This window comes from Oryzias melastigma, linkage group LG19 (assembly GCF_002922805.2).
Source record: "Oryzias melastigma strain HK-1 linkage group LG19, ASM292280v2, whole genome shotgun sequence".
NCBI classification, from domain to species: domain Eukaryota; kingdom Metazoa; phylum Chordata; class Actinopteri; order Beloniformes; family Adrianichthyidae; genus Oryzias; species Oryzias melastigma.
The window spans coordinates 2652966-2679727 of record NC_050530.1 but is presented as its reverse complement, the minus strand read 5'-3'; the positions used below and the strand labels follow the sequence as shown (position 1 = coordinate 2679727).

Genomic DNA, 26762 nt, shown 5'->3' with positions numbered 1-26762 from the left:
GCGAATCAACTCTACGTGCACGTTTCTGGAAGCGGGATACAAATCCTCAACGGTTTTATTGGCAGCGCCGAAATTCAAGGCGGAACCTTCTTGCTGTGGGGCAGCAGTGCTAAACACCACAACACTGCGCTGGCGCTGCTCTCACTCTCTCCAAACTGTGTATATTTGGGTCGGCCCATGGGGAGTCAGGGGTCATTATTAATCTTGCTGGCTCTCCTACCTTCAGGCATAACAGCAGGGCAGCATCCGTGTGTGTGTGTGTGTGTGTGTGTACATAAGTGAGATTGAAAGGAGTGGTTCCAATGAGTCAGTTAAGCTGTTCAAGTAAAGGTGTGGGAGAACATGCATTGTGAGTGTGCACCGTCAACGCGGTTCTTGCTGCGTGCACGGTGCGTCTTGGAGTGTATTTTGCCGTGATGGATCATGGGTGAGCCGCATTCTTAATGCACAAGAAAGAAATGAAGGGGGGGGAGAAAGAGGAGACTCCCCGTTCCTCCTGAACTCATTAACCGTTGTCCTCTGTGCCCTCCCTCCTGCACTCCCACAATGAAGAGCAACGGCGTGCATCAATAACACTGGTGACAGCACGAGGGGGAACAGGTCAGACAAGCAACCGCCATCTCCCAGGCAACCACCACTACGGCCACCATCACCACGACAACAATTGCTAAGCGCACGTGGGGGGGTGGTGGTCCCCCTCTCTTCCCTCCAGGCCCAGCTCCCCCTCCTGCAGCGGGCCGCCGAGCCCGCCGCTGGATCAGGAGCAAGCTAAATCCTCAGCGCGGCGCCGGCGAGGGATGAGGGGAGAAAAAGCTGACTGATCTCGATTCTGAGGTGAGCTGAATGGACAGGAGATTCTAAGAGGATGAAGGGATGAGATGAAGAAAGAGTGAGTCATCGGCAGGATGCTTTTGCAGGGCGAATCAAAACTTTTTTGTCTTTATTCTTACATGTAATTTTTTTTAAAATCGACCACAAACAAATGTGGCAAATTGAAAGTTATGTTTGAGGTGTTTTGAACATGTACTTGTTGGAAATTTTCTCATGATTTAAAGAAAATTAAGCTTAAATTTGTGTTTCTTTATTCCAATTGTTGTAAATCGGGAGATGCGACACTTCCCACTCCGATGCGTCCGCTTGTAGATCTCCTTAAGCAAGTTGGCGTCTGGCTCCAAACTCTACGGCTGGATAGCTCCAATGTTGCCGCCATTTTTGTTGCACCAGTAATGTTACGCTGGCGGCCCAAGGGGCTAACGGGAGAACATGTAAACAGATGGATGATGGGAAATGAGGGCAGGTTTGCGCTGGGTTCACACCGCCCAGCGAACATTTCAATGAGGGCCCCATATGGTTTACATTTGGGGTGAATTGGTGGGCCCTAAGTGGGTTCCATGGTGGCCCCACCTGTGTTTAAGCACACTGGCTTGAGCTACGCTGTCCACTGCGCAGCTGGTTAGCATAGGGACTCAGACCACCGAGTCCCCACCTAAGCCCATGTAGGCAAGGTGGGGTCACCATGGAACCCGTGGACAAACCCACAAGGGGCCCACCATTGGTTACAATTTGAAAATGGACTCAATTTTTTTAATTTGTCTTGGTATAACTTCCTGCCAGGATTGACCCGGATCACTTGCAGCTTGCGCAAAAAATAGACTACACCAATAGTTAACAAGGGGGCTGAACTGAAGCGGCCTCCACATTGGAAGTAAAGGTGTTTACACACCAGTTGTGTCAGTGTACGTGTAAGCGATCTCTTTCATTGAAAAGTCTACGCAAACGTGCGTAAACCAGAGTTTCTCATACTCTGATGATTGCACGTCGCTAGGGAACTTTTTAAGTTCAGCCACAGGCTCCACATACAAATCAGGCGTGCTGAAAGTTCAACCAGTTAAACATTTTCACGCCTAATCGCGGACATGCAACAGTGACCAATCAAGGATTCGGATTTGGTAGTGAGGTATGGGAAGCGTTCGCTTCAAAATATGAAAGTACCAAACGGATCACAAAGGAGAAATTAATAATGGCAGTTTGTGCCCGGACGGATTAATACGACTCCAAGATGGACATTTATTGGAACAGAGATGAGAATACAAAAAGGCCTGGAGAGAGATTTGCTCCGAGCCTATACCTATTGTAGGTGGCGGACGAGCGCTAATATAATAAACTGTAAAAACACTTAAAAAATAAATGAATTCTCCCTACCAGTATCAGCTTGTCTGGCGCTGGTCCGGTGTGAACACCACCTGCTGAATACGCATTTACAAAACCGCGTTCTTAAAAATGCACCACAAATGTAAAAAAACACAAACAAACATGGCCACTTATTGTCCTTTTATTTTTAAAACTGGCCTTGAAAAAACAACTTTAATACTGACCAAAATGTTGGTGTGCATCCAGCTACTTTGCATGTCATTTTTAAGGAAGTTCTGAAACAATTTTGAACCAATCTAATGGTAATTTTTTTTCACTTCCCAATACAGCTCCTCGTTTTAAAAGCTTTCTGAAAAATATCATTTGATATGAAAATTGTTGCATAAATTCATTACATTTTGTGCACTTTTTCTTGTTCCAGAAGTAGATTTTAACAGCTTCTAAATTTTAAATTTAATTTTCGTTTGGAGTCACAGAGATATCCAGCAGTAGATCATCGCGGATGCCGTGAATGTGGGTCTGTTTGCAGCGAGTGTCCACGGTCAGAAAACATGGAGACAGTGTCGTAAAAAGAGAAAACGGTAATAAAGTGAAGACAATAGGACGTTTGGGTTAACGTCTAGGTAAATATTACATCAGGTAACCGTGTTTCTTATGTAATTTTGGGCCAAATCGGAGAAAATGTCTGATCTGAGGTCGTGCGACTCCTGATAGATGTGTTACGACGGTGGCAGAGGCAGCGCGACTGGGATATTGCCTTTCCTCCCGGGCGGAAAAACAAGGCGAGCACAGACGGGGAGGAGCTTTGCGAATGTTTGATTTGTGTACTGTAACCAATCAGAAGGCGAGCTTATTTAAAGGCGGGGCCGCTCCGCGAGGAGTCGACCAACGAGAGCGTCGCGCTCAGTCCTGCCCCCACGTGGGGCTTGAGCTCCAAACGACAACGACTCGGCTGTCAGCCAATCACGGGCCCGCAAGGTGTTAATCTCGACGCGGGTTGGCTGGCTGTTTTTTCTCAGAGCCCCTCCCCCTCCTTCACTCATCACGTTGAGCCCATCGCTATTAACTCTTTCCTGCCACACAAGAAGGCGCCGCGTTCCCCATAAAGCACAAACCCGCTCTGTAATAGCCAAATGTGAATTAATGAATGATTCAGAGGCGGTTTGTTTTTAGAAACGCAATACATCAGTTAATCCGCGCCGTTTCAAAGCATCTTTTCAGACACATCTAAGGGACGGATAATATAGTGGAGACCGGAACACATGAGGCGACCAGAGACGTTTCTGAAGGCTTTTTGAGCGCGCGCTTCCTTGATTATAATCAAGTCAGCATGCTAGGAGACTGAAAAGCACACGAAAAACCCACATTCACACTGTCAGACACACCATGACTTATAAAGGTGAGGACATTTGAATTGCAAGGATGTGTGGATTTGTAAATATAGCCGAATCATTTTAAAAATAAGTTTTTAAGAGCAGCCATTTTAAATAGCGCTACAGTCCTTCCCTCCTATGCTATGCAGTCCCACAGGCACCAACGCTGACAAACCAAGCATCAATCTTCTCTTTCGTTTTTTGCGACCTCCAAAATCCATACAGGCTGCCGTCTCATTAGAAAAGCATCATTAGGCCTACACCGCCTCCTAGTGGCGACTTTGGGTATTGCAGATTCTTTGATTTCAGCTCAAAATCTTAAATAAAAATGTATTTTTTAAATGTATTCAATCATTAGTTTGTCTATCATGCTTCCATTTTTGTCCCAGACAGTTCTTCACCCCGTCCTTTATCCCAAAAGTGTGTCAAGAAGAGAGAAGTGTGATGAAGAGGGATGGTACGAAGTGAGATGTGAAAGCACTACTCCAATAACAACAGAAGCTTGTGACACATTTTTCTCTCAGAGAACATTGTCTTTTTTTATTTTTGAGTCACTGACGGTGGAGCGAATTTCGATGTTTATTTAGACTTAAGAAACGAATCATTAGGCGATGAAGTTCTGGAGTCGACTTCACATGTTCTCCTTATAGAAGGAATGAAAATGGACGCTTAGGGGTGTCGGATCAATCGATGAATCGAGTTCATTTCCCACGATCCAAACAGATTATCTCTGAGTCAAACTGGTTTAATTTTTGGCTAAATATGTAGTCCACATGTGTCAAAGTCGGTTCCGGCCCTCTATATCATTTTAATTAATTGTTTTAATGGCCTAGTTTTATCTTGTGCTTATTTCTAACTTGTATAATTTTGACATTATATTTTTATGGAGAGTAAAATATTAAAAGTTATTTAAGGTTTAAGTTGATTTATTCTGGAATAACTTTCCTGCCTTTTTATTATTCGTAATTATGTTCAAAAGTTTGGGTTTTAAAGTTTTAAAAATTGGCATTCTTCTGGCTTTTTGGAATATTTTGGCATTTACCAAGATTTTTTAGGCTAGTTTAAAAAAATATTTCAGCTACATGCTAGCTGTTTTGGCTGATTTAGGCTTTTTTTCTCTTTTTTTATTATTTCTTTTTTTTAAGTTTAGCTATTTTTTTCAGCTACACGCTAGCTGTTTTGGCTAATTGACTAATAATTGGCCTTTTTTTTGTTTTTTAGTTAATTTTTGAGTTTAGCTAAAATTTTCGCTATATGCGAGCTGTTTAAGCTAATCTAGGCTTTTTTTTATTTTTTATTTTTTTAGGGTCCTTTTAGGCGTTTTTACCTATCAATTTCAACATCTTCAGCTATCAGCACTAGCATCTTCAGCGGCCAAATTCAGCTTACAGCATTCACACTAGCATTATCACAGGTAATGCTATATATTTAGTTCATAATTATGTTAAAAGTTACGATTTTAAAGTTTTAAAAATTGGCATTCACCAGATTTTTGAACTATTTTGGCATTTACTAAGATTTTTGGCTAGTTTGGAGTTTAGCTAACATTTCAGCTACATGGTAGCTGTTTTAGTTAATTTCAGCTTTTTCTGTTTGTTTTTCTGTTCATTTTGTAGTTTAACAAATATTTCAGCTACATGCTAGCTGTTTTGGCTAATTTAGGCTTCTATACGTTTTTTAGGCTGTTTCTAGAGTTAGGCTAATAGCTAGCTGTTTTGGCTAATTAACGTATTTTTTTCCCTCTTTTTGATATTATGAACTTTAGCTCTTTTTTAAGCTACATGCTAGCTGTTTTGGCTAATTTTGGCTTTTCTTTAATGTTTTTTAGGCTGTTTTTAGGCGTTTTTCGTTATCTATCAATTTCAGCATCTTCAGTGACCAAATTCAGTTCGCAGCATTCTCACTAGCATTATCACAGGTAATCCTATATATCTAGTTCATAATATGTTAAAAAGTTACGGTTTTAAAGTTTTAAAAATTTAGTTTTAGAATGTTCAATAAATGTTTATCCTGTTCGACCTGCGACCTAAGGTGTGTTTAGGATTTTGGCCCCTTGTCTGATTGAGTTTGACACCCCTAATGTAGAGGATTGATAAATCGGATCAAAATGAATCATATTACATGAATCGAATCGTTGTTATCGTTGTTAACCAATAATCTTTTTGATAAAATTTCAGGGCCGCACTCTGCAGTTTTGGGGGCCCCGGGCAAACATCTGAAGTGTTTTAATAAATTATTTCAGTCAAGTTTTACTGAGGAAGGAAAAAAACAAAACAAAAACAAAAAACTATTTTAATAAAAAGTTCATTATGGAGTGGTATTAGTTTAAAAGCAAAATTCTCAAAATGTCAATTTTCTGCCCCCACCACCTTTACCTTTACTGTCCTTTTCTGTTCCTTATCATTATGAATGTTAGGGTCACTATGAAAGGAAAAAAATATAAAAGTGTAAGAATAAAGTCAGCATTTCACCGGAACAAAAGCACAAATTCAAGATTTAAAGTTGCAATTTTGCACGGACATTTTTTCAAAATAATTTATTGAATTTTATATATTTTTTCTCGTAATTAAGATTTTGTTCTTAAGAAATTTTAACATTTTTTCACAATTTTACATTTTTTTTATTTCATAACATTTCTTTTTCCTGTTCAGTTTTCATGCACTTTAGGAAGTGTAGCAACAAATATTTTGCTTTCCCTTACGTTTTTTCTTTTTTTTTTTACTATTATAACTCTTCCTATTTTAATTAGTTATATCTACTTGCATACATATGATCGATTCTCACTTAAGGATTCTTAACAACCCAAGTCTTTGATTGTAGGGTATAAATATTTGATCATAAGTCCTGAACCGGATGTTGACAAATCATATAAAGGAAACGGTTAGGTCGAGCCGGGTGGGATTATATAAGTTCGCTTCCTCGCTCCCTTTCAAGCTCTAGTTATCCAATGTCTGACATGTTTCTGGATGTAATGTATGTTTGTTTTAAATAAACCATTTTAATCGAATCTTTATTTCTTTGTTTTTATTTCTGAAAAGTCTCTTTTAGCTTGCTATCACTGGAATGTTCCATTGTTGGAGTTGGTGGGGGAGTACCAAACATTTTCACACAAGCTGTCTCGTTCCATTTCAGTGGTTTGATGTTTTTTGTGAAACACTTGTATAACATTGGATGTGGAAATTATTGTTATTTAGACACTTTTGGTTGGGGGCCCCAAGGAGTTGGGGGGGCCCAAGGTAATCCCCTATTATCCCAAAAAATGTTAAGTCCGGCCCTGCTTGTATTTATAATTATGTCGTTTTTAGACATAATCCAAGGAGTTCATTAGAGTTATGGGTGGGATTGTCGGCACTGAGTAAGCCCGCCCCCACTTCCCATCATCCATCTGTTTGTCTAGCTTGCTAAGCGATATTGGAGCGATCCAGGGGTACGGTTTGGAGCTAGACGAACTCAGATGAGGAAAATGAAGACGTTCATGGATCTATTTGTCTGCATCAGAATGGGGTGGAGCAGGAAGCTTGTGGCCCCGCCCATTTTCGCCTGCTCCTGATTCAATTTGATTAAAGAAATACTCATAAAATACTACAAAAAGATGCTAAAAACACAATTTAAATGTCCTGAAATGGTGCAGGAAATACAAACTAAAGGAGGACACGGCACGGCGGCATCCAACCAGAGTCTCTCCTTCACTCTTTGAAATGAACTGAACACAAGAGATCAGACCAGGAGGCAGACGAGTATGGAAAAATGTGTCTGTTAAAGATGGGGGGGTGCACCGTGGGGTACGAGGCAGCACCCCGCAGCCCCCAGTAATGGCAGAATAGAACTTAATAGGGTAGAAAAGGGCTGGCGGCTGTTAACTCAGAAACGGTCATTTTTAAATTCCCGACTCCTCTTCCCGTCGCCTCCATCTCTTCCCGTGTATTTCTTTAACACTTCCCATCCATGTCTGCCTGTGTAATTTGCAGATTCCGCCTCTGTCTGCGCGCACCCTTAACCCCTCTCCCACCATCATCCCCTTCTCCTCTCTTTCTCCCATCTGCCTGGCTACCACCTCCTTTCTTTCTTTCCCTGCGAGCCATCCTTTTTTTTCCCTTCTCACCTCTCATCCTCCCTCCTCCCCATCTCTGCGTCTCCTTGGAGGAGGTGTAATGATAGCTATTTGAGTGTCATCAGAGGATCGCTGTAATGGCTTCTAAAGCACCATCCCACGGTTGCCACGGTGAACCTGGCACAGCCGCTGTCCCAGAAGAAAAAAAAAAACATCTGGTTGGCTATCGACAGGCGTCGGTGCCGACAGCAGGAGGAGGAGTGGCGGCGGCGGCGGCGGCGGCGGCACATCAGCAGACGATGACGCAGCCCCCAGGGGCCACAGAGAGCGAGCTAATGATGCGTGGGATAGGATACACACGAGGAGGAAATACAGTAATAGTGATAACAGTTATAGTAATGAAAATAATAGCAATGATGACAATAACAGTAAATGACTTTTTGGGTTTTAACGGGCCGGCTCGCCCCTCCCTCTCTTCTCTCTTACAGGATGGATTTTTGTTTAGATTTTGCAGAAACGAGTCAGGAGGATCCAAAAGTAAAAATCTGATTTCCATTTTAGTGCAAATCTGTTATTTTAAGTTCTCAAAATCTCATAATAGAAGAAAACAAGTGAGCTTCATTTTCAATCCTCTTTGATTTGGAGTTGGACTTCCTAGAACTGGGATGCCCTCTGTAGGTCGAATGAATCCTGAAGAATGATGATCAGTTGTTTTTATTGCAAATTTGACCCGTTTGTCATCATTCTGTTTATAGTCATGGTTAAAAAAAGATATAAAATGTCTGTTTTCCTTTTGCTTTAGAGCACATGTGTCAAAGTCAAGGCCCGGGGGCCGGATCCGGCCCTCCAGATCATTTTATTTTATTGTTATTAATGGCCCAAAAGTTATCTTGAGCTCATTTCTTACTTGTATAATTTTGAGAATTTATATTTTTAAGGAGAGTAAAATATTAAGGTTATTTGAGGTTTAAGTTGATTTATTCTGGAATAATATTCCTGCCTTTTTGTTATTATGGTTTTAAAGCTTAAACAAATGGGATTCTGCTAGCTGTTTGGACTATTTTGACATTTACTAAGATTTTTTCGCCTATTTTGGAGTTTAGCTAATATTTCACCTACATGCTAGCTGTTTTTGCTAATTAAGGTTTTAAGTTTAGCTAATATTTCGGCTACATGCTAGCTGTTTTGGCTACTTTAGGCATTTTCTTTAGTTTTTTAGGCTTTTTTGGAGTTTAGCTAATATTTCATCTACATTCTAGCTGTTTTGGAAAATTTAGCCTTTTCTTTTTAAGTTTTTTTTAGGCTGTTTTGGAGTTTAGCTAATATTGAAGCTGCAGGCTAGCTGTTTAGGCTAATTTAGGCTTTTTTACAGTTTATTAGGATAATTTGAACTTCAGCTATTTTACATAATATTTTTTGTTCTTTTTTTAGTTTTTAGGCTAATGTGGCATTTAGCTAATATTATAGCTGGCTAACACCTTCAGCGTTTTCATCTATCAATTTCAGCTTCTTCAGCTATCAGCACTAGCATCTTCAGCGGCCAAATTCAGCTCACAGCATTCACACTAGCATCCAAAATAGCCTAAAAAAAACAAACAAAAAAGTCTAAATTCACCAAAACTGCTAGCAACAGCTGAAATATTAGCTAAACTCCAAAATAGCCTAAAAGATTTTAAAAAATCCTAAATTAGCCAGAACAGCTAGCGTGTAGCTGAAATAGTAGCTAAACTCCAAAACAGTACAAAAACATTTAAAGCCCAGAAAAGCCAAAACAGCTAGTGTTAAATATTAGCTAAACTCCAAAATAGCCCCCAAAAATTCAAAAAAGCGTAAATTAGCCAAAACAGCTAGCATGTAGCAGAAATATTAGCTAAACTCCAAAACAGCCTAAAAACGTTAAAAAAATACCAAAATAATCCACAAAGCTAGCAGAATGTCATTATAACTTTCAACTTTACTACACTCTGACTCCATTTAAGTAACGACTAATCGACTATTAAATTAGTTGTCGACTATTTTAATAGTCGATTAGTCGACGAATCGTGGCAGCCCTAATTACAAGTATAATTTTTTGACAAAGATGGGGAGTTTTTCTTCTAATGGGTAGAGAGAGTAGTTTGTAAGTCAAGGATGCTCTTAAAATTATATTATTGGACTTTATATCAGGACATTATTAATCAACAAGGATGGGAGCGGAGGTAAAATAGCACACTTGTTGACTTCATTTTGAGTTTACGGCACAAACAACCATCCTGGTTCCTGTATGTTGGTGTAAAGCGCTCAGAGTCAGAGTCCGTGATTGCGTTCCAGGAAAAGCAAACGTCTGGTTGTTTTTGCTGCGAACCCCGAGAGCGCCCATTGACCTCTGTGTGCGAGAAGATGTATCCCAGCCGAGGAGGGGGTTGGGGGCAGTAGATTATGGTTTAGGGATTAGATGGATTCAGGAACAGACACGACTGTTTACTCTGAAAAGAGGATATATAATCGGCTGATTGGGAGGGTTGATTACACATCATTCAAACCCCTTCTGTTGATTAGCCTGCTGCCCTCTCAGCATCCTTCCGCCTTTCTTAAACTCCGATGCTCAGCCCCCCCCACACTCTCAGACGAGGCTCTCATTCGGACTTTGCAATCAGAGAAGGTGTGTAACCAAACCCCCCCCACAGACAGGTAAGGGGAGCCGCTCAGGCTCAGGGAGCGCTCTGGTTACCCGCTGCAACGTGAGCGGCGTTTTGTGTGTGGAGCAAAGAGGTGAAGTGCAGAGTTTATTTGTTGAGAGGATGAGAAGCAAACTCATGGCAGGTTAGGAAAATGTCGTGAGAGGAGGGGATGGGAGCCACAAGAGGGGATGATTTCAGCTGTTGGGGAGGAAAAAGCCAAGAACTGCAGGATGTCCTCCTTTGCTGACCAAACTTGAGTTTGACGCCGATGTTTGACCCATGGAGAAGACGGGAAAGAAGGGATGCAGCTCGAGTGAGACTAAGGAGAGATCCTAAAACTGATTAAAGCACGGAGTCTGCAGATAACAGAGAGGAAGAGTCAGCAAGAGAGGAAGAAGTTGAGAGAATTACAAGAGGACGCCCGGTGGAAGAAGCCTCTTAAATCTGGGAGCTTGGAATTAGAGCTGTAGGAACAGCAGAGAGAAGCCACAAAACCGCAGTAAGTAAATTAGGAGCCTGTGGCTGGAAAAAAGAATAATGAAGCATAGAGTGGAGGGAGGAATTTGTGGTTTGGGGAGTGCTTTATGCACTGCACCTTAATGAATTGATTGCCAGCTTTGACAACTTTTGCATTTTATCATTATGACATATTTTTTCCTCACTAATTACAAATCCTACTGTAGTTATACCTAAAATCTAACTAGAATAATTATCCATTTATTTTTTTTCCTTTTTTAATTTCTTCAAGATTCACTCCGATTAAAATTTTTTTTTTTTTGTGTGTGTTTTTAAACATGTTCTGTTAGTAATTTTCTGATGGAGAACATATATTAAGAAAATTAAGCTCAAACTTGCATTTCTGATTGTGAATCAAGATCAAGATGAAAAAATTATGTTTGTCACATGGACACAAGCTCCCTGCTCCGCTCTATTCTGATCCATCCACATGTTATAGATCCATGTAAGTCCAATTTATCAACTCCAATTTATGAGAGATTTGAATTATTACGTCCAGGCACAAATTACTATTATTAATTTCTCCTTCCTGAATGATTTTCATGGGTTGGCATCTCTGTAAATTAAAAAGGACTCTACCCATTCGTTATTCTCAAATCTGGGTCTCTGATTGGTCACGCTTGAGTTGGTTTACAGTGGGTTCAATGGCTACGTTTTGTATGTTGAGCCAGAAATCTTATTTAAAAGGACTATCATACTATTCTAAAGCCTTTTAGAGTAAACTATATCCATGAGCATATATTACCTTTGGCACACTAAAGGACTAATTTTTTATAAAATATTTTTGTGAGCTCCTTTCCTAACAGGAAGTAAGACAACTTGATCTCTGAGGCTCCGCCTTTCACTCCTTGTGGGTGACCCCCATTTCGTGACATCATCCTAAATCTTGCCTTTAGAAGCGTGTCTGTGTTTTTCCCACAAAAAATAAACAAGATCTGAACTTTTGCAAAGATGTTTGTGCATATTGTGCATATAAAAGGATTACAGCTAGCTCCATGGAGAAAGTGGGCGTGTCTCTTCCTAGAAGGGGCTCTCCTCACTTTGTGACATCACAGTGTGAGAAACCACTAATTTTCGTGGGCTGGTGCTTAGAGAGCATGGTTTTGGACAAATGTTGCATGAATGGAACAAAATATTTCTTTGAGTAATTAACATTAAAAGCTCAAAAAGTTGATTTAGCGAGATAAAATCTTAAAATCTTATGTAATGACACATGAACGTGAGTTTTGAAACGTGCATTTACATAGACTTTTCATTGGATGTGGTCTCTTGAACGAGGGTTGCCGAGCCCAGTGGGAACGTAGCATCAGGTTGCAAAGTATGAAAGGCTGTAAGATAGTAGGAGAGCATGTAAACAGAGAGCTCTCAGTTATGGATGATGGGAAATGAGGGAAGGCTTATGTGGGACTCCAGTAGGGCTGTCAACCTCTGGTCAGAAGATTGCACGTTCAATTCCCACCTTGCTCGCCCATGTGTTGAAGTGTCCTTGGACAAGACATTGGAAGTGTCTTTGGACAAGACATTAAAAGTGTCTTCGGACAAGACATTAAAAGTGTCTTCGGACAAGACATTGAAAGTGTCATTGGACAAGACATTGGAGGTGTCTTTAGACAAGACATTGGAGGTGTCTTTGGACAAGACATTGGAAGTGTCTTTGGACAAGACATTGGAGGTGTCCTTGGACAAGACATTGAACCCTAACTTGGAGTTGCTTGTGGTGGTTATAGGTTGGTGCCAGTGTTTTGGCATCACTGTGTGAGTGTGACTGTAAAACACTTTGGGCCATCGAGGAAGGTAGAAAAGAGTTTATTAACAAGTATACGCCCTCCTACCATTTAGTGAATTACTGCTGCTCTGCAGAAGTTATGTCTGAGAAATGTTCTTGATTTTGCCTAAAAATTGCATCAAAATAGCTCAAAAGATGTTTTTTAAGTTGTTTTCACTTTTCTCGACCCCGCTACCTCCACAGGTGAAGATGCCCGCCAATGGCAACCACCCCCTGAAGTTGCAGTTTGGTCTGATCAACCACGAGGGTCGATACCTCACTGCAGAGGCCTTTGGTTTTAAGGTAAATTTGTGTGAGCCGGTTCTTGTTTGATCGCTATTTGGGGTTGTTTTGGTAAGTTGTGTCAAAAGAATGCGTTCTTGATTCTCAGTTGAATGCATCAGCGCCCAGCCTAAAGAAGAAGCAGATATGGATGCTGGAGCAAGACCACCAAGACACCCAGGTGGTGTACCTACGCAGTCACCTGGGACGTTACCTGGCCTCGGACAAGGATGGTAAAGTCTCCTGCGAGGCTGACGGCCAAAATTCTGACTGCCGTTTCCTCATCGTGGCTCAGTCTGATGGCCGCTGGGCCCTGCAGTCTGAGCCGTACCTCCGCTTCTTCGGAGGATCTCGGGATTACCTGTCCTGCTTCGCTCAGGCAATCACCGACGCCGAACTGTGGGCAATGCACCTGGCTCTCCACCCGCAGGCCAACCTGCTGTCCGTGGCCCGCAAGCGCTACGCCCGCCTCTCCATGGAAGACGGGGAAATTGCGGTGGATCTGAACATTCCCTGGGGAGTGGGAGCCCTTCTGACCATCGTCTACGTGGATGGGAGGTACTGCCTGAAGACCAGCGACAGCCGCTTCCTCAGCAATGATGGGAAGCTGCTGACTCAGAAGGAGAGGACCACGCAGTACACGCTGGAGCTGAAGTGTGGAAAGCTAGCCTTCAAAGACTGCGATGGGAAGTACCTGTCCCCCATGGGGCCAACTGGGACCCTGAGATCTGGGAGGTGCTCCAAACCAGGCAAGGATGAACTGTTTGACTTGGTGGAGAGCCACCCTCAAGTGGTTCTGATTGCAGCCAACGGGCGATACGTCTCCATACGACAAGGTAAGAAAACCCAGACAAAGGATCATTGTGAGCATAAATCTAGGGTCCTAAAGCCGAGCACGCACAGACTCGTTGATCTTCCTCCTGGAAACCTTAGCAGAATTCCAAACCGCTGATTAAATGGACAAAGTTTGACCTTAAGAGCTACAGAAGGGAGGGGGCACATGAGCTTGTGCTGACACAGGCTGACCTGCTCCCATCCATTATGGAACAGAAAGTGACATCTGATGACGGATGCATGTAAATATGGAAGTCTCACCAACAGTATGCATGCAGATCGTCATTAATTATTGCTGATTTCAAGACAACATGAAAAGGAGAGTAACTTTAATATAGCCAACATTAACATCATTTATTCAGATGCTTTCCAATCTGTGGGAACGTGTTTGATAAAATGCAAAAGATTGTATTTCATGGGGAAAACGTGATTTTTATTTCCTCCCAGCATGTCCTGTTTGGCCTCAACTGTTTACTGATCAGTATGCAGAGCAGGAAGACGCCGTTGATGCTGCTTTATGGGGTTATTGTTCGTTTCTGATGCTTAAGACAGGCGTGATTGGACAAGTTTGTTTTAAATCTAAAGTCAAACTTTCTCTAAAATGACATTTTAGTTCATTCAATATGATTAAAGTTTAGGCAGTTGGCAAGGAGTCTGGGTGAACGCAGGGAAGCACTGACGTGCTTTGATTGCAGGAGATTCTCTAAATCCTAGCACAAAAAGTAGCTCAATTAAAACGTATATTCATAGGAATACTTGAGTATAAGAATAGCAAGTATAGACTGTGTAGTGCAGGGGTCCCAAACTACAGCCTGCAGGCCAGATCCACATTTGGCCCGGCCCCCCCAAAATGTTGTGGCTAAAATTGAAATGTTTCCATTTTTAAGCTAATTTGGCATTTAGCTAATATTTCAGCTACATGCTAGCTGTGTTCGCCAATTTAGTTTTTTTTTTTTTTTTGGGCTAATTTGGAGTCTAACTAATATTTTAGCATTATGCTAGCAGCTTTTGGCAAAATGGGACATTTTTCCAGTTTTTTTTTATTAATTTAGTATTTTGCTAATATTTTAGCATTATGCTAGCTCTTTTTGGTAAAAGTAGACATTTTTACTTTTTTGGGGGGGGGGGGGTCTAATTTAGCATTTAGCTAATATTTTACCATTGTGGAAGCTGTTTTGGCAAAAATGGGACATTCGCCAGTTTTTTGGCTAATTTAGCTAATATTTTAGCATTATGCTAGCTAATTTTGGCAAAATTAGACATTTTTCCGTTTTTTGGGCTAATTTAGCGTTTAGCTAACATTTCAGCCTTATGGAAGCTGTTTTGGCAAAGTAATACATTTTTCCCTTTTTTTGGCTAATTTAGCATTAGCAACATTTTAACATTATCCTAGCTGTTTTTGCAAAGATAGACATTTTTCCAGTTTTTTGCTAATTTAGCATTTAGCTAATATTTTGGATACCTCTAGTATCGTCAGCGGCCACATTCAGCTCACAGCATTCACACTTGCATTATCACATGCAGTGCTGCATATCTAGTGTTTTGTCACTGTTATCAAAATGAAAAACATTTAGATAGAAAATAAAAACTATTTGTATAGAACTAGCAAAAATGATTTATTATTGGGCTGTATAACATTCGATTAAATCTATTTCTTAGCTTTTTTAGCTTTGTGTGGAATTTTTTAATTTTTTTTCCTATTATATACTATTGTTAAGTATTTTTTTCATACTTTGTACTGATTTTACTCTCAAGATACTTTTCCTGTCTTTTGGCTACCTCTTTCTCCAGTCTATAGACTACTTGCAGGACAACTAACTACTTTTGGCTAAGGAATGGTTTGATTTAACTAAATTTTAGGGGTAATCGATGTACATCATCCATGTTTGTCAACAGTGTGAGCTCCTAAACTGGCTTAAAATTTGAATTTTGGTCAAAAAAAGATCAATGAATGGAAAAAAAGTATCAGTTCAGAAAATAGTGCAAAGACAGCGTTCTGGCATCCATATACTGAGTTGAAGCATGTACGTCTTCGTACATTTTTAAGTAGTTTTTTTTCTTCCGTATCTGCACTTTTCCTGGTAAATAAAAGGTTTATCCTCTTCTCCTGCTCAAAAACGGAACCGTCCTGCTGCAGCGAGTGAAGCTGGCTGAATAATGAATGAGTCAGGACCTCTGTTCCTGGAAGGCAATGGAGAGTCTGCTTTCAGAAACTCAACCTGCACTCCAACTTCTGCCCCCCAGAGTCCAGCTATGAGTCCAACCCTGATCCGCCCAGCCTCTGAGTGGCCAATAAAACCATTTTGGAAGCAAAGTTGAACAATTTGCTTTTTTTGTGGAATACTTAAGCATTTAGATGCTTATTTTTGTTACAAAAACACATTTTGATGAAAGATCTGCTAACATGTTAGCTAAATTCCACAAACGGAATAATTTGATTTGGAAAATCTCCTTTGAACGAGCTCGTCTCATCATGGATCTCAACGTGGAGATGAAATACAAAGAAGCAAACTTTCCTCAATCACTAAAACCATGTGAGGCATCTGTTAACCACCCAACTAAAATCAGAAAATGCAGTTTTAGAAGGTTGAGCCTGTGAGAAAGATGAAAATGAGGGACACGGGGACGGTGGCATCAGCTTACCATTAATAATTGATGTCAGAGCCATCCACCGCTGATGGATTAATTATGCCTGCCCCACTTGCAGACTTGTAGGTTGGACATGGGGAGGAAATGGAGCTCAATCTAGGCTTTGATCCAAAACGAAGCTTTTCCACAGATACCAATGGAAGTAGATCTGTCTGTGGCGGTTTTTCCTTTTGTCTTTTTGTTAAATCAGTGATCGCGGGCGCCATCTTCCTTCTTTTGCTTGACCAACGCGTGTGACGAAAACACTCATCAACAATGCTATTGATATCTCCAGACTGCCAGCTTGGATTTCAGCATATCCAATCCCTCTCCCCTCTGTTTTCTGAGTCTTTCTCTTCCTCCATCCTTCTCTCCTTCCTCTTATCTCATCTATCCGATAGCTACTGTGAGGTCCCAGGTGAGTCCCGTCTGAGGATCATTTCTGGGTTGAATTAGTGTGAAATGGACACATGGAGCAGATAGACAAAGCATGACATTGAGTCGGGATGAGAGAGAATGGGAGTGATAGGCCCTCAGGCACATCCTGTGTGGTAGAAAGACTTAGATTCAGGCTTCAGATGCTCTTAAGATCAATGATCATTTTACCTGCGATCTCTAGTTTATTAGGTGTGAACAAGATGTGATTAAAGTATCAGAGGAGCCGATAAACATGTTATCTTTGTTGTAAATTGTCCTCTTTTCTCCCCTTCAGTTAATTTACAATGAAGACAAAATGACCCAAAAGTTTTAGGAGCAAATTGGATTAAAATCCTGATAAACTTTGAACTAAAACTCCAAACAACCTGCAGGCTATAGCTTTATTTCAGGTTTATTTTTCATTAAGTTTTTAAGAAACTCTTAAGAAAATGCTTTTATGTATAAAACAAAAAGTGTAAAATGTACTGTAACTACACGGATATTTTTCTGACAATCTTAGTTTTCAAGCGTTTTATCTCTGCCATCTCAAATATTAATTTATCAGTGAGTATCCCCAAAATATCCAGAATCTGCTTTAATTACACCACAAAAACCCCAACAGTTTGTAACTCCATGTTTTCTTTGTGCAGGGGTAGCAGACTGTTGATTTTAGTAAATGAATCCTATGTTTTGTTTCTAAATTGAGGATTTATATGGAGCTATATTAGGGTCAAAATCATTTGAAACCCAAATAAAACAAATTGTGATGAAATATTGTTCTATGGCCCAAAAAAAAGGAAAATGTCCAAAACTAAAAGAAAAATCCTTATTTTCAGCTTCAAATGTTCTGTTTTTTAGGTTTCAAAATTAAAAAAATTCAATTTCAGAACTTTTTTTTCAGTCTCAGCTCTTTTTTTTCAAATTTAAAGATTTCAGTTTCAAAAACTTTGGGCGGGGCTAAGACGAAGGACCAATTAAAATCAACGAGGGTGGTAACTTCAGTCCCGATGCATTCACTGACTCCGAGAACAGTGATAATTACGGTCAGAAAATGGCTTTATTGTCTGAATTTGTCCCAAGACGGGTGTAAAAATCAGAGTTTTCTCGCGTACAAACTGTGCGTCCAAAACTGTTCTAACCCGTTCATAGTGCCATCTTACTGGGTTAAACACAGGCATCAAAAACATCCTTATGCTGGAATAAAATGGCTAAAATACGATTGGTCATCTCCTGTGGCCTAATGGCTAATGTGCTTGAACTTTAACTGTTTCTCATGCAGGAAATGTTAGTTTGAGCCCCACAGTAAACACCGGTTTCTTCATGTTTGCAATATTTTTCTGTTACTGACTTTACAGACAAAACAGCCATTATCTGACTGTAATTATCACAGTTCTCAGAGTCAGTGAATGCACCAGGACTGAAGTTACCACCCTCTTCAGTTTTGATTGGTCCTTTGTGTTAGCTCCGCCCCAGCGCGCCACATCAGGGTCAAAAGTTTTGAAACTTTGAGTTTTCAAACCAAAAAACAGAACATTTGAAGCTGAAAATAATTACGTTTATTTTACAAAACATTTTACATTTTTTGGGCCAAGAACTAATATTTTTTCAATTTGTTTTATTTTAGTTTCAAATAATATTGGCCCTAATGTAGCTCCATAGATTTAGTCTTCAATTTATTCAAGATTCAAATCCTGAATCCAACCTGGGAGAACCAAGAAATTTCCGATTGACTCCCATTTTTTAAAAAGACAAACCTTTACACTTTATCACGATTACGTACATCTCCAAGTTGCTGATTTGGGTTGAGTAAACTCCAGTTCACCTCATATTCATTTAAGTTCCACTAGCAGTAATATAAAACCTCTAAACAGTAATAGACATAGTTTAGATGAATGGACCAATGATTGTCAAATGTTAAGCTCTAAAACAGCCTCACTGGATGTTTTCCAACGACTGCCAGGTGAGTTTGTCCGGCCTACATCCCATATTTGGGAAAATCTGGGGTTCAATGGCCTCTTATCTGCTCAAGAAGAAGACATAAAGCTATAAAAGCGGGTTCAAATGCACCCCGTAGAAGCTATGTGACTACGTTTGAACATTCAATCATTCACAGGTAGCTGGGGCTGCTGTTGGCCCCTCCCACATCCTAAATGCTAACCACAATCGTCCTCACTCAGAACAGCTGTTTAGATTGGATTTTGGCTATTATCTATATGATCAATTGTTCTTTCATTTATGATCTCTGTGTGATATTATTGAGTCAATAAAATTAAAGTGTAATTCTAATTATACACATAGTAAAATGAATTGGAAGATTATCCAATAAGGTCTAAGTGCAAGAGCAGTGAGTATAAAAATTGTTTAAAAGTATAAGTAATTAATTTTTAAAAGTTATTTCAAGGACAGATGCTAACTGTCCTCCCCACCCCCCTTTGACCAGTTCTCATTGGCTGAGCAACTGCTACACGCCCCTCCCCCAGCCTGTACAAATCTGCAAGACCAATTAATACAAAAATATTTTTTCAAAATGGTGGCTTGTTAGTTAGTTTATCTCCATAGCAACCATTTTATTTTTTGGTCATCTTGGGGTAACGAAAATATCTATGTCATTTTTAGAAGAATCGGGCCAAGTAAACTTTTGGATTTCCTTAGCAACTGTGTTTTTTTGCTAGCCACGCCCATATTTCTAATACAGTGATAACGTGTTTTATATTGTTTCGTTCAGCTTCGATTCATGTATTAAAATTTCACAATATTCCAGTAAAAAAGAATGTGTGAAATACAGGGGAGCACTACTTTTGCAAGCTCACCACGCTAATGTCGTTAAAATACTAAAATTTCTACTACCAACATTGTTCTCAAGTAGCTTTCGAATGAGGTTCGATAAGTTAGGAGGTAATAGATTGAAATCCTTCGGAGGACTTTTTAGACTTGTGGCATTGTGTGTGGGAAACAAAAGTTGTCCCATATTTTGGGAAAATATTAAATTTGCCACAAAATGGCTGCCAAGCTGAAGGTCCTGTGATATCCCATGACAATTTCAACATTTCCTCTGGACGTCTCTGACACATATGTTTTGGCTTTTTATTTGACTTTGAATTACATAAGAAATGTTGCTCCTATTCATTTTTTGATGGGTGATGCTGTGATGTCATCAATTTTGGGGGGAGGGTCAGTCACTATACTCAAGATTCATTTTCGCCGTGGACGAGGTGCGTACAGATTTTCTGAATATGTAGCAGGAATGACCTTTTTGGTTTAAGGTGCAGTAAGAAAGAAGAATTACTACAACAATCTGGTCCTTGAGAAAATATGACTTCATAGCCTACTATATGGTATACACAGCTATGAAATGTTGAAGTCAAAAGTGTAAAGTGACAATGTGGTGTAAACTGTGGAAGGTATAAAAATTGATGATGATGTCCAGAGATCACGTAGAGGGAGTTTTCTGTTCAGAAACAGCTGAGGTAGATTGACTTGAGGGTATGAGTCCAAGAGGAGGTTCTAGGTCCTTCAGGGGTGTCCAAAGTCAGTCCTCGAGGGCCGGCGTCCTACATGTTTTTAAACCAACCTGCCATTGAAGCTCCTAATTGGCCAAACACACCTGATCCAGGTAATTAGTGGTAGATAAGGGAGGGTTTCTGGAAAACCAGCAGGAAGCTGGCCCTCAAGGACTGACTTTGGACACCCCTGTACTAGGTGTTCAAGGTTAAGGGACCAAATGGCCAGAAGAGGGCGTTTGACGTTCCACACTACCCATAAGAGTCCGAGAGGAGAATGATGCCAGTTCATATGGAGAAGAGTGATAAATCTACTTCCACCTAAAAAAAAACAAACCATGTAGTTTTTATGTTAAAGCATCAAACATTTACTTAAGTAAAGTTTTCAAAAATTACTTTTAGCGCCAAGATGCACAAAAATGCCATCCCTGTGGCCCACCATGACTCGGGTTGGATTTGCCGGTGTGGCTGGGGTGTCCGCGAAGATCCTGTACTCCTGATCTGGCGGCCCACTTTCTGCCTGGTGGGGGAGTCCATTACATCTGAGCTGGGGGACCATGTCCTCTGGTTGTGTACGGGGTTCTCTGCATCAGGGCACTGGGCCACCTCCAACATTTCCATCATTGTCTGTAGCAACTGGAGTCCTGTCCTCTTGTTTGCCGACCCCAGGTCCCTACCCCCAATCTTTGGTGTCCACCCTCCCCCCGCCAGGTGGCCGTTCTCAGCCTCTTCCCCTTGTTGGTCTTAGGACTGGCGGGTAGACTGTCGGGGGTGCAGTGTGGGCTGGTCGTGGGTGGCTCTGGCTCGCTTCTGGACCATCTTTCGTCTTGGCATCGCTGTCTGTCTCGGGTGGTTGGGGCTTGGTCTTCCTGCCTGGCACACCCTGGCTCGCCCTCTGTCCCTTTGTACCTCAACCGCGGAGGCGTGACCTCCCTCCCGCTCCGTTCCCATGGTGGGTGTCTAGTACGCTTGTGGGTGGTTGCTCCAGGGCATCTGTCTGTACAAACAGAAACATAAAACATGACCATCAAAAGTAGGGGTCTGCCAAAATATCAATATTGCGATATATCGCAACATTTAGTCCTGCGATTGATTCTCGATGGGTTCTCACCAAGAATTGATCTTTTATTGTCGTTTGAAGAGACTGTAAAACATTATATTCCTTTGGTGGTCGATAGGGGGCACCGTTGCACCAATGTGCCTGGCAGCTTCTTGAATTATTTAATTGTTGTTTACAATAATTCTACACTAAGTAGTGGCACTGGTGTTACTACCACTGAATTTTACATATAATTCCAATTAAATTGGTGTCAGTGTTTGTCAAAGACTATTACTGATTTCGGCAACAAAGTCTCTATTATTTGTTGCACAAAATGAGACTCAAGTTGTTTATTAGGACTGTGTTCAAGCTAAAAAATAAATGGGGATATATTTTCCTAAAAATATGTGTTTTTCTATATAGTGTGAGTTTTTAGAGATTATTTTTACCAATTATCGCAGTAAAGTGATATCGTTATCGTGAGCCATGTATCGCGTCGTATGGTGAGGTCCGAGCCCAAATCAAGAGGCACTCGGCCTCAAAATGTGGTTCATTTGCTGGACAGGACAAAAAAAGCCTCTTCTCAGTCAACTCCGATTGTATTTTGATCTTTTGTAAAAGTATTCCCAGTGGTCATTTTCAGGCTGGATCAAAAACACATTTTCTAGATCATAGCGGTAGTATTTTATTAGAAATTCCCCTCTAAAATGTGGGCAGTACCGTTGGTGCTGAGTAAAGCCGCCCCTGCTTCCCAACATCCATCTGTTTGCACACTCTCCCACTAGCTTACAGCCCCTCACAATCCCAACCTTACATTACCAGTAACATTGGAGCTATCCAACCGAGACACCAGTTCAGACGAGGAAAACAGAGACCTACTTGGCTCCAGTTGTCTACAAGTGGATGCACCAGAATGGAGCCAAGAAGGAAGCTTGATTGACTGTTTTTCCAACGGCATATTTACATCTGCTGATTCGCAACAATTTGAATAAAGAAATACTCAGAGAAAGGCCACAAGAACAGGACAACCGATTGTCTTAAACAGCCTCTCTGAGAGATTTACTGCCTATATTTGTAAAAGCTGGGGTTCAATGGCCTCTTATCTGCCCAAGAAGAAGACATAAAGCCATAAAACCGGGTTCAATGGTAGAAGCCAAGACGCCATTCAACGATTCGTTGGTAGCAGGGGCCGCTGTTGCATTGCCTCCAATAATGTTGGGACTAAACAGAGAAAACGTCACTATACTTAAACTTTTATTGCAGTTTTATATGATTTTAACACCAGTTGTTGGGTGTTTTTGAGCCTGGCATGAGATAAAGATGTTTTATCATCTTTAATCACCCGTGGTTCTTTTGTCTTCAGCTCTGGAGCTGGTCATTATCTCCATCCTGCCCATAAAACCCTTCCTATTTCCTGTTTCTCTCCATATCTTTTATTCGGAGGGATTGAGGGACTGGAGAGGCAGCCCTCGAAAGCTGATTATATCAGAGCCCCGCCGTGAAAAGGCCAAACAGGCAGACTCTGGGTGGGGTAACGGCGTGGGGCGGGGCTTCAGGGAGTCGGGGGTTACGGCGTGAGGGGAGGGGGAGAGGTAAGGGCTGACCAGAGAAAAGCTCAGGAAGAGACACAGAGATTAGTGTTAAAAGATTAAGTAAATGTATTGGTGGATATGTTGAGATTTATCTAATTAAGGATTTAGTCTCCAGCAATCTGCTGGCGGGGAAGCAAACATTTGTTTACCTTCTGTGTCTTTTACAATTTTCTGGATTACACAAGAAAAAAAGTGATTTAATGGATTAAAATAAAGTTCAAATACAATCTAGAGATAGAACAAAGATACGGTGGATTGGTTTCACCAACTGGTCAACTCAAAAATGCTGCACTGTTTGTTAGAAATCCACTTCAGGCTGAAGCGGTTTAGTCATCACTCCCATATAAGCAGCTTACAGGGTTTAAACAGAATGAAGTAATAGTTAAGGGTAACTTTTATCAATCAGCTCAATAACGGTGTTAGCCGTCTGCTGCTGGTCACTGAACTTTATTCATTTATTAGAGCCTACTTCAATAAAAATTGAGTTTTTAACATGTTCTTGTAGCATTTTTCTCATCATAGACAACATATATAAAATTATTTAAGATTAAAACTGTTTCTGAGTTTATTCTGTTGGATTTTGAAAACCAGCGGTTTGAAAAGGCTCAGGTTTGAGATTCCCCAGTCTCCCTGCTCCGCTACAATTCTGAAACCTCCACTCATAGACCAATAGATCCCTCTTCATTTTCCTTGTCTGACCTGGCGTCTGGCTCAAAACTGGATAGCTCTGATATTGCTCGCTGTTCTTATTTATCGCTACGCTAATGTTAGCTTGGGCTTGTGAGGTGCTATAAGCTAGCGGGAGGGAGTGGCTATGTCCGAATTACCTCCCTACCCCCTAAATTCTAAAAAACTATAACCTTTAGTGAAGAACTATAATTTTAGAAGCTGTTTGGACACCATACTCACTTGTTTTTTTAACGCCAAATATGACGTCACCAATTTCACAAAAAGAAAAACTAATAAATACTAGCATGTTACAAATGTATTTAATCTGACATCATAAAAAAGTTCTGCTAGTCCTATTAGCAGTTTTTTTTAACTTAAAACAAATAAAAATATATATTTTTTAGATTTTTTTACTTGTTTTGAGATGGATAAGTTTTGCGGTGGGGGCCTACAGCTTGATGAGTTGTAGGGCTGGTTTAAAAACGATTTGAACCGATTTAAGCTTAATAGATCAATCATCGATTTATAAAAAAAAAAAAAAAATCGATTTAACACATAAAGCTAAGAATTGAAAGATCAGAAAAAAATCAGAATCAATTTTTCCGTTGACTGAACATTTCCCGTTCACTCCAAATCTTTTAGCAACATCATAGAAAAAGTAAATCCCTTCCTGAACTGGTCATCTGTGGAAAATCTCTCAGATGATTGTTTTTTTTCTGTTGCATTTATCGAGTCGTTTCTTTGCCCCCCGCAGGCGTGAGTCTCGCTGCCAATCAGGAAGACGAGACCGACATGGAGACGTTTCAGATGGAGATCGACAAGGACACCAGGAAGTGCACGTTTCGCTCCAGCCAGGGGAACTACTGGGCTCTGGTGGCTCACGGAGACATCCAGAGCAACGCTGCAGAAGTGTGAGTGAAAAGAAAGATTCTGAAGATCAGGAATGGGCGATATTTATCGGTATCAGTATCGGTATCGCACGATATTTGGATAATTTGATTTTATCTGTATCAAACCGATACTTTAAAAAAATTCCACTGATATTGTTCTTTATTTTTGACATGGAAACTCGTTCCTAATTGATCCTTGAAACTAAGAATCTTATGATTTACAGTTACTTCTAATAGTCAGTAAAGGATTTCAGAAATGTTTTCAAAGTTTTAAAGTTATTCTTTGTTGTATGTTACAAAGGTCAAGCACAATATGATTGCACAGTAAAAGAAAAGTTGTGCATAAAGAAACAAAAAAAATTGGTGACTAATATCGGCCACAGTTGGACAGGAAATATCGGATATCGGTATCGTCCGGAAAAATTGATATCACCCATCAGGAGTCAACATGAATAAAAAGAAACTCAGCATCTCTGTTTAGACAAAATATGTTTTTGAGGTCATTAAGTTATTAAATATATTTTATAAATATTTGCAATAATTGAATTTTACAATATTATGTTTACTTCTGACAGCAGTACACAAGTTTCTTTCAAAATAAAATACATCCTGTGTCAAAGAAGATCCTCTTGCAGTAAATTTATGAGCAATTTTACTGTAAAAATGTAGATTCTGAACATCAACTACTAGACAAACGATAAAAATTAAACCTTTTACCGTCATTTTACTTCGTTATCTGACATGTGTGTATTTTGAAGGAATGGTAAAGCTCTTAAATCCTCTTGTTTTATTGTGAAGTTAACAGTTGTAAATGAAAAAAGTGAGTTTAAAAATCTAAAAATAAAAGACTACATTTAATTGACAAATATATCATCTATTCAGATTTTTCTTTAATGCTAAAGAGTCACATGTGGCTTTGAAAATATTGGTTATCGGCCACAATTGCACAGGAAATATTGGTTATCGGTATCGTCCAGAAAAAAGGATTTGGCTCATTTTTAATTAGGAGTAAAACTCAGCATCACTGTTTAGAAAAAAATATGTTTTTTAGGTCATTAAGTCCTTTTTTATCAAATATATTTTATAAATATTTGCAATAATTGAATTTTACAATTTGATGTTACTTTTGACAGCAGTACACAAGTTCCTTTCAAAATAAAATACATCCTGTGTCAAAGAAGGTCCTCTTGGAGTAAATTTATGGGCAATTTTATTGTAAAAATGTGGATTTTGAACATCAACTACGATATTTTTAAGGAGGTAAAGCTCTCAAAACCTTTTGTTTTATTTTAAAGTTAAAAAAATCTAAAAATAAAAGACAGAATTTGACTATTATTTGTTCAGAAGAGTCATGTTTGGCTGAGGAGCCTTGATTTCATTATTCATGTCAGCGCGAGACATAAAATTGTGTTTTTGTTCAGGATTCACGACTTAAATCTTGTCGTCTTCTTCTCCTGCAGGTCAGCAAACACCATGTTTTCACTGGAGTGGCTCGGCCACAAGGTGGCACTGAAAGCCAGCAATGGGAAGTACATCTGCACCAAGAAGAATGGACAGCTGCTTGCAGTCAGTGACTCCATCGGTGAGCTCTTCTGCTTCAGCTCCTCCTCCCAGTTTGTGTTTGTTTACAGTGTTGTTGTTTGTGTTGTGTCTCAGGTGAAGACGAGCAGCTCACCTTGAAGCTCATCAACAGACCCATGCTGATCCTCCGAGGAGAGAACGGATTCATCTGCCACCACAAGAACTCCAACACGCTGGACGCCAGCAGATCCGTCTACGACATCTTCACTCTGCAGTTCAGCAGCGGGGCCTACCACATCAAAGGTCAGCAGGGGTCACCTATTCATAAAGAATGACTTTCCCCCCTCCGCTTTACTCATTGGGTTGTCCTGCAGGCGTGGACGGCCGGTTCTGGTACGTGAACGGAGCCGGGCTGGTGTGTTCGGACGGAGAGGTCCCGGAGGATTTCACCTTGGAGCTCCTGGAGCACGGCCGCCTCGCCATCCGGGGCAAAAACGGGAGATACCTGCGTGGAGACCAGGGGGGAACCCTCAAAGGAGACGGACTCGTTCTGAGCAGCTCTGCCCTGTGGGAATACTGAAATAAACCTCTGAGGCTGACACAATGTTCAATTTGAAAGAAAATCTGAGTTCAGTCTTCATCTTTTAGTAGATTTTCACGAAGGGAAGCAACAAAAGTGTGTAAACTCCTACATTTTCCTTCATGTAATAACTCGTATGACATAAAAACTTTAAAGCTTTGATTGTCTTTTTGGTTTTTTCAACACTTTTTCCAGAAATCAAACATTTCAAACCAGCAATATAACCTGTTTTAGAGGAAAAGTCAAATAGGAATTGGTTTAAAAATTTAGTAAATTCTGCTGTCAAGACCAACA

The 26762-nt window shown here is 40.4% G+C and overlaps 1 protein-coding gene across 3 annotated transcripts; it reads left to right on the top strand.

Moving 5' to 3' along the window:
- On the top strand, positions 1-26505 carry fscn2b (fascin actin-bundling protein 2b, retinal). 3 transcript variants are annotated; one of them, XM_024285119.2, is made up of 7 exons: positions 1-834; positions 12721-12819; positions 12908-13634; positions 24232-24388; positions 25828-25949; positions 26024-26191; positions 26263-26505. In XM_024285119.2, exons 2-7 carry the CDS (start codon positions 12727-12729, stop codon positions 26466-26468), a joined length of 1473 nt encoding a protein of 490 aa, XP_024140887.1. In that variant the 5' UTR covers positions 1-834; positions 12721-12726; the 3' UTR covers positions 26469-26505. The 3 variants fall into 3 exon arrangements, with proteins under 3 accessions (XP_024140887.1, XP_024140886.1, XP_024140888.1); XM_024285118.2 differs by having other exon boundaries at positions 1-889; XM_024285120.2 differs by lacking the exon at positions 1-834 and adding an exon at positions 9675-10734.
- The last annotated feature ends 257 nt before the right edge of the window (positions 26506-26762 follow it).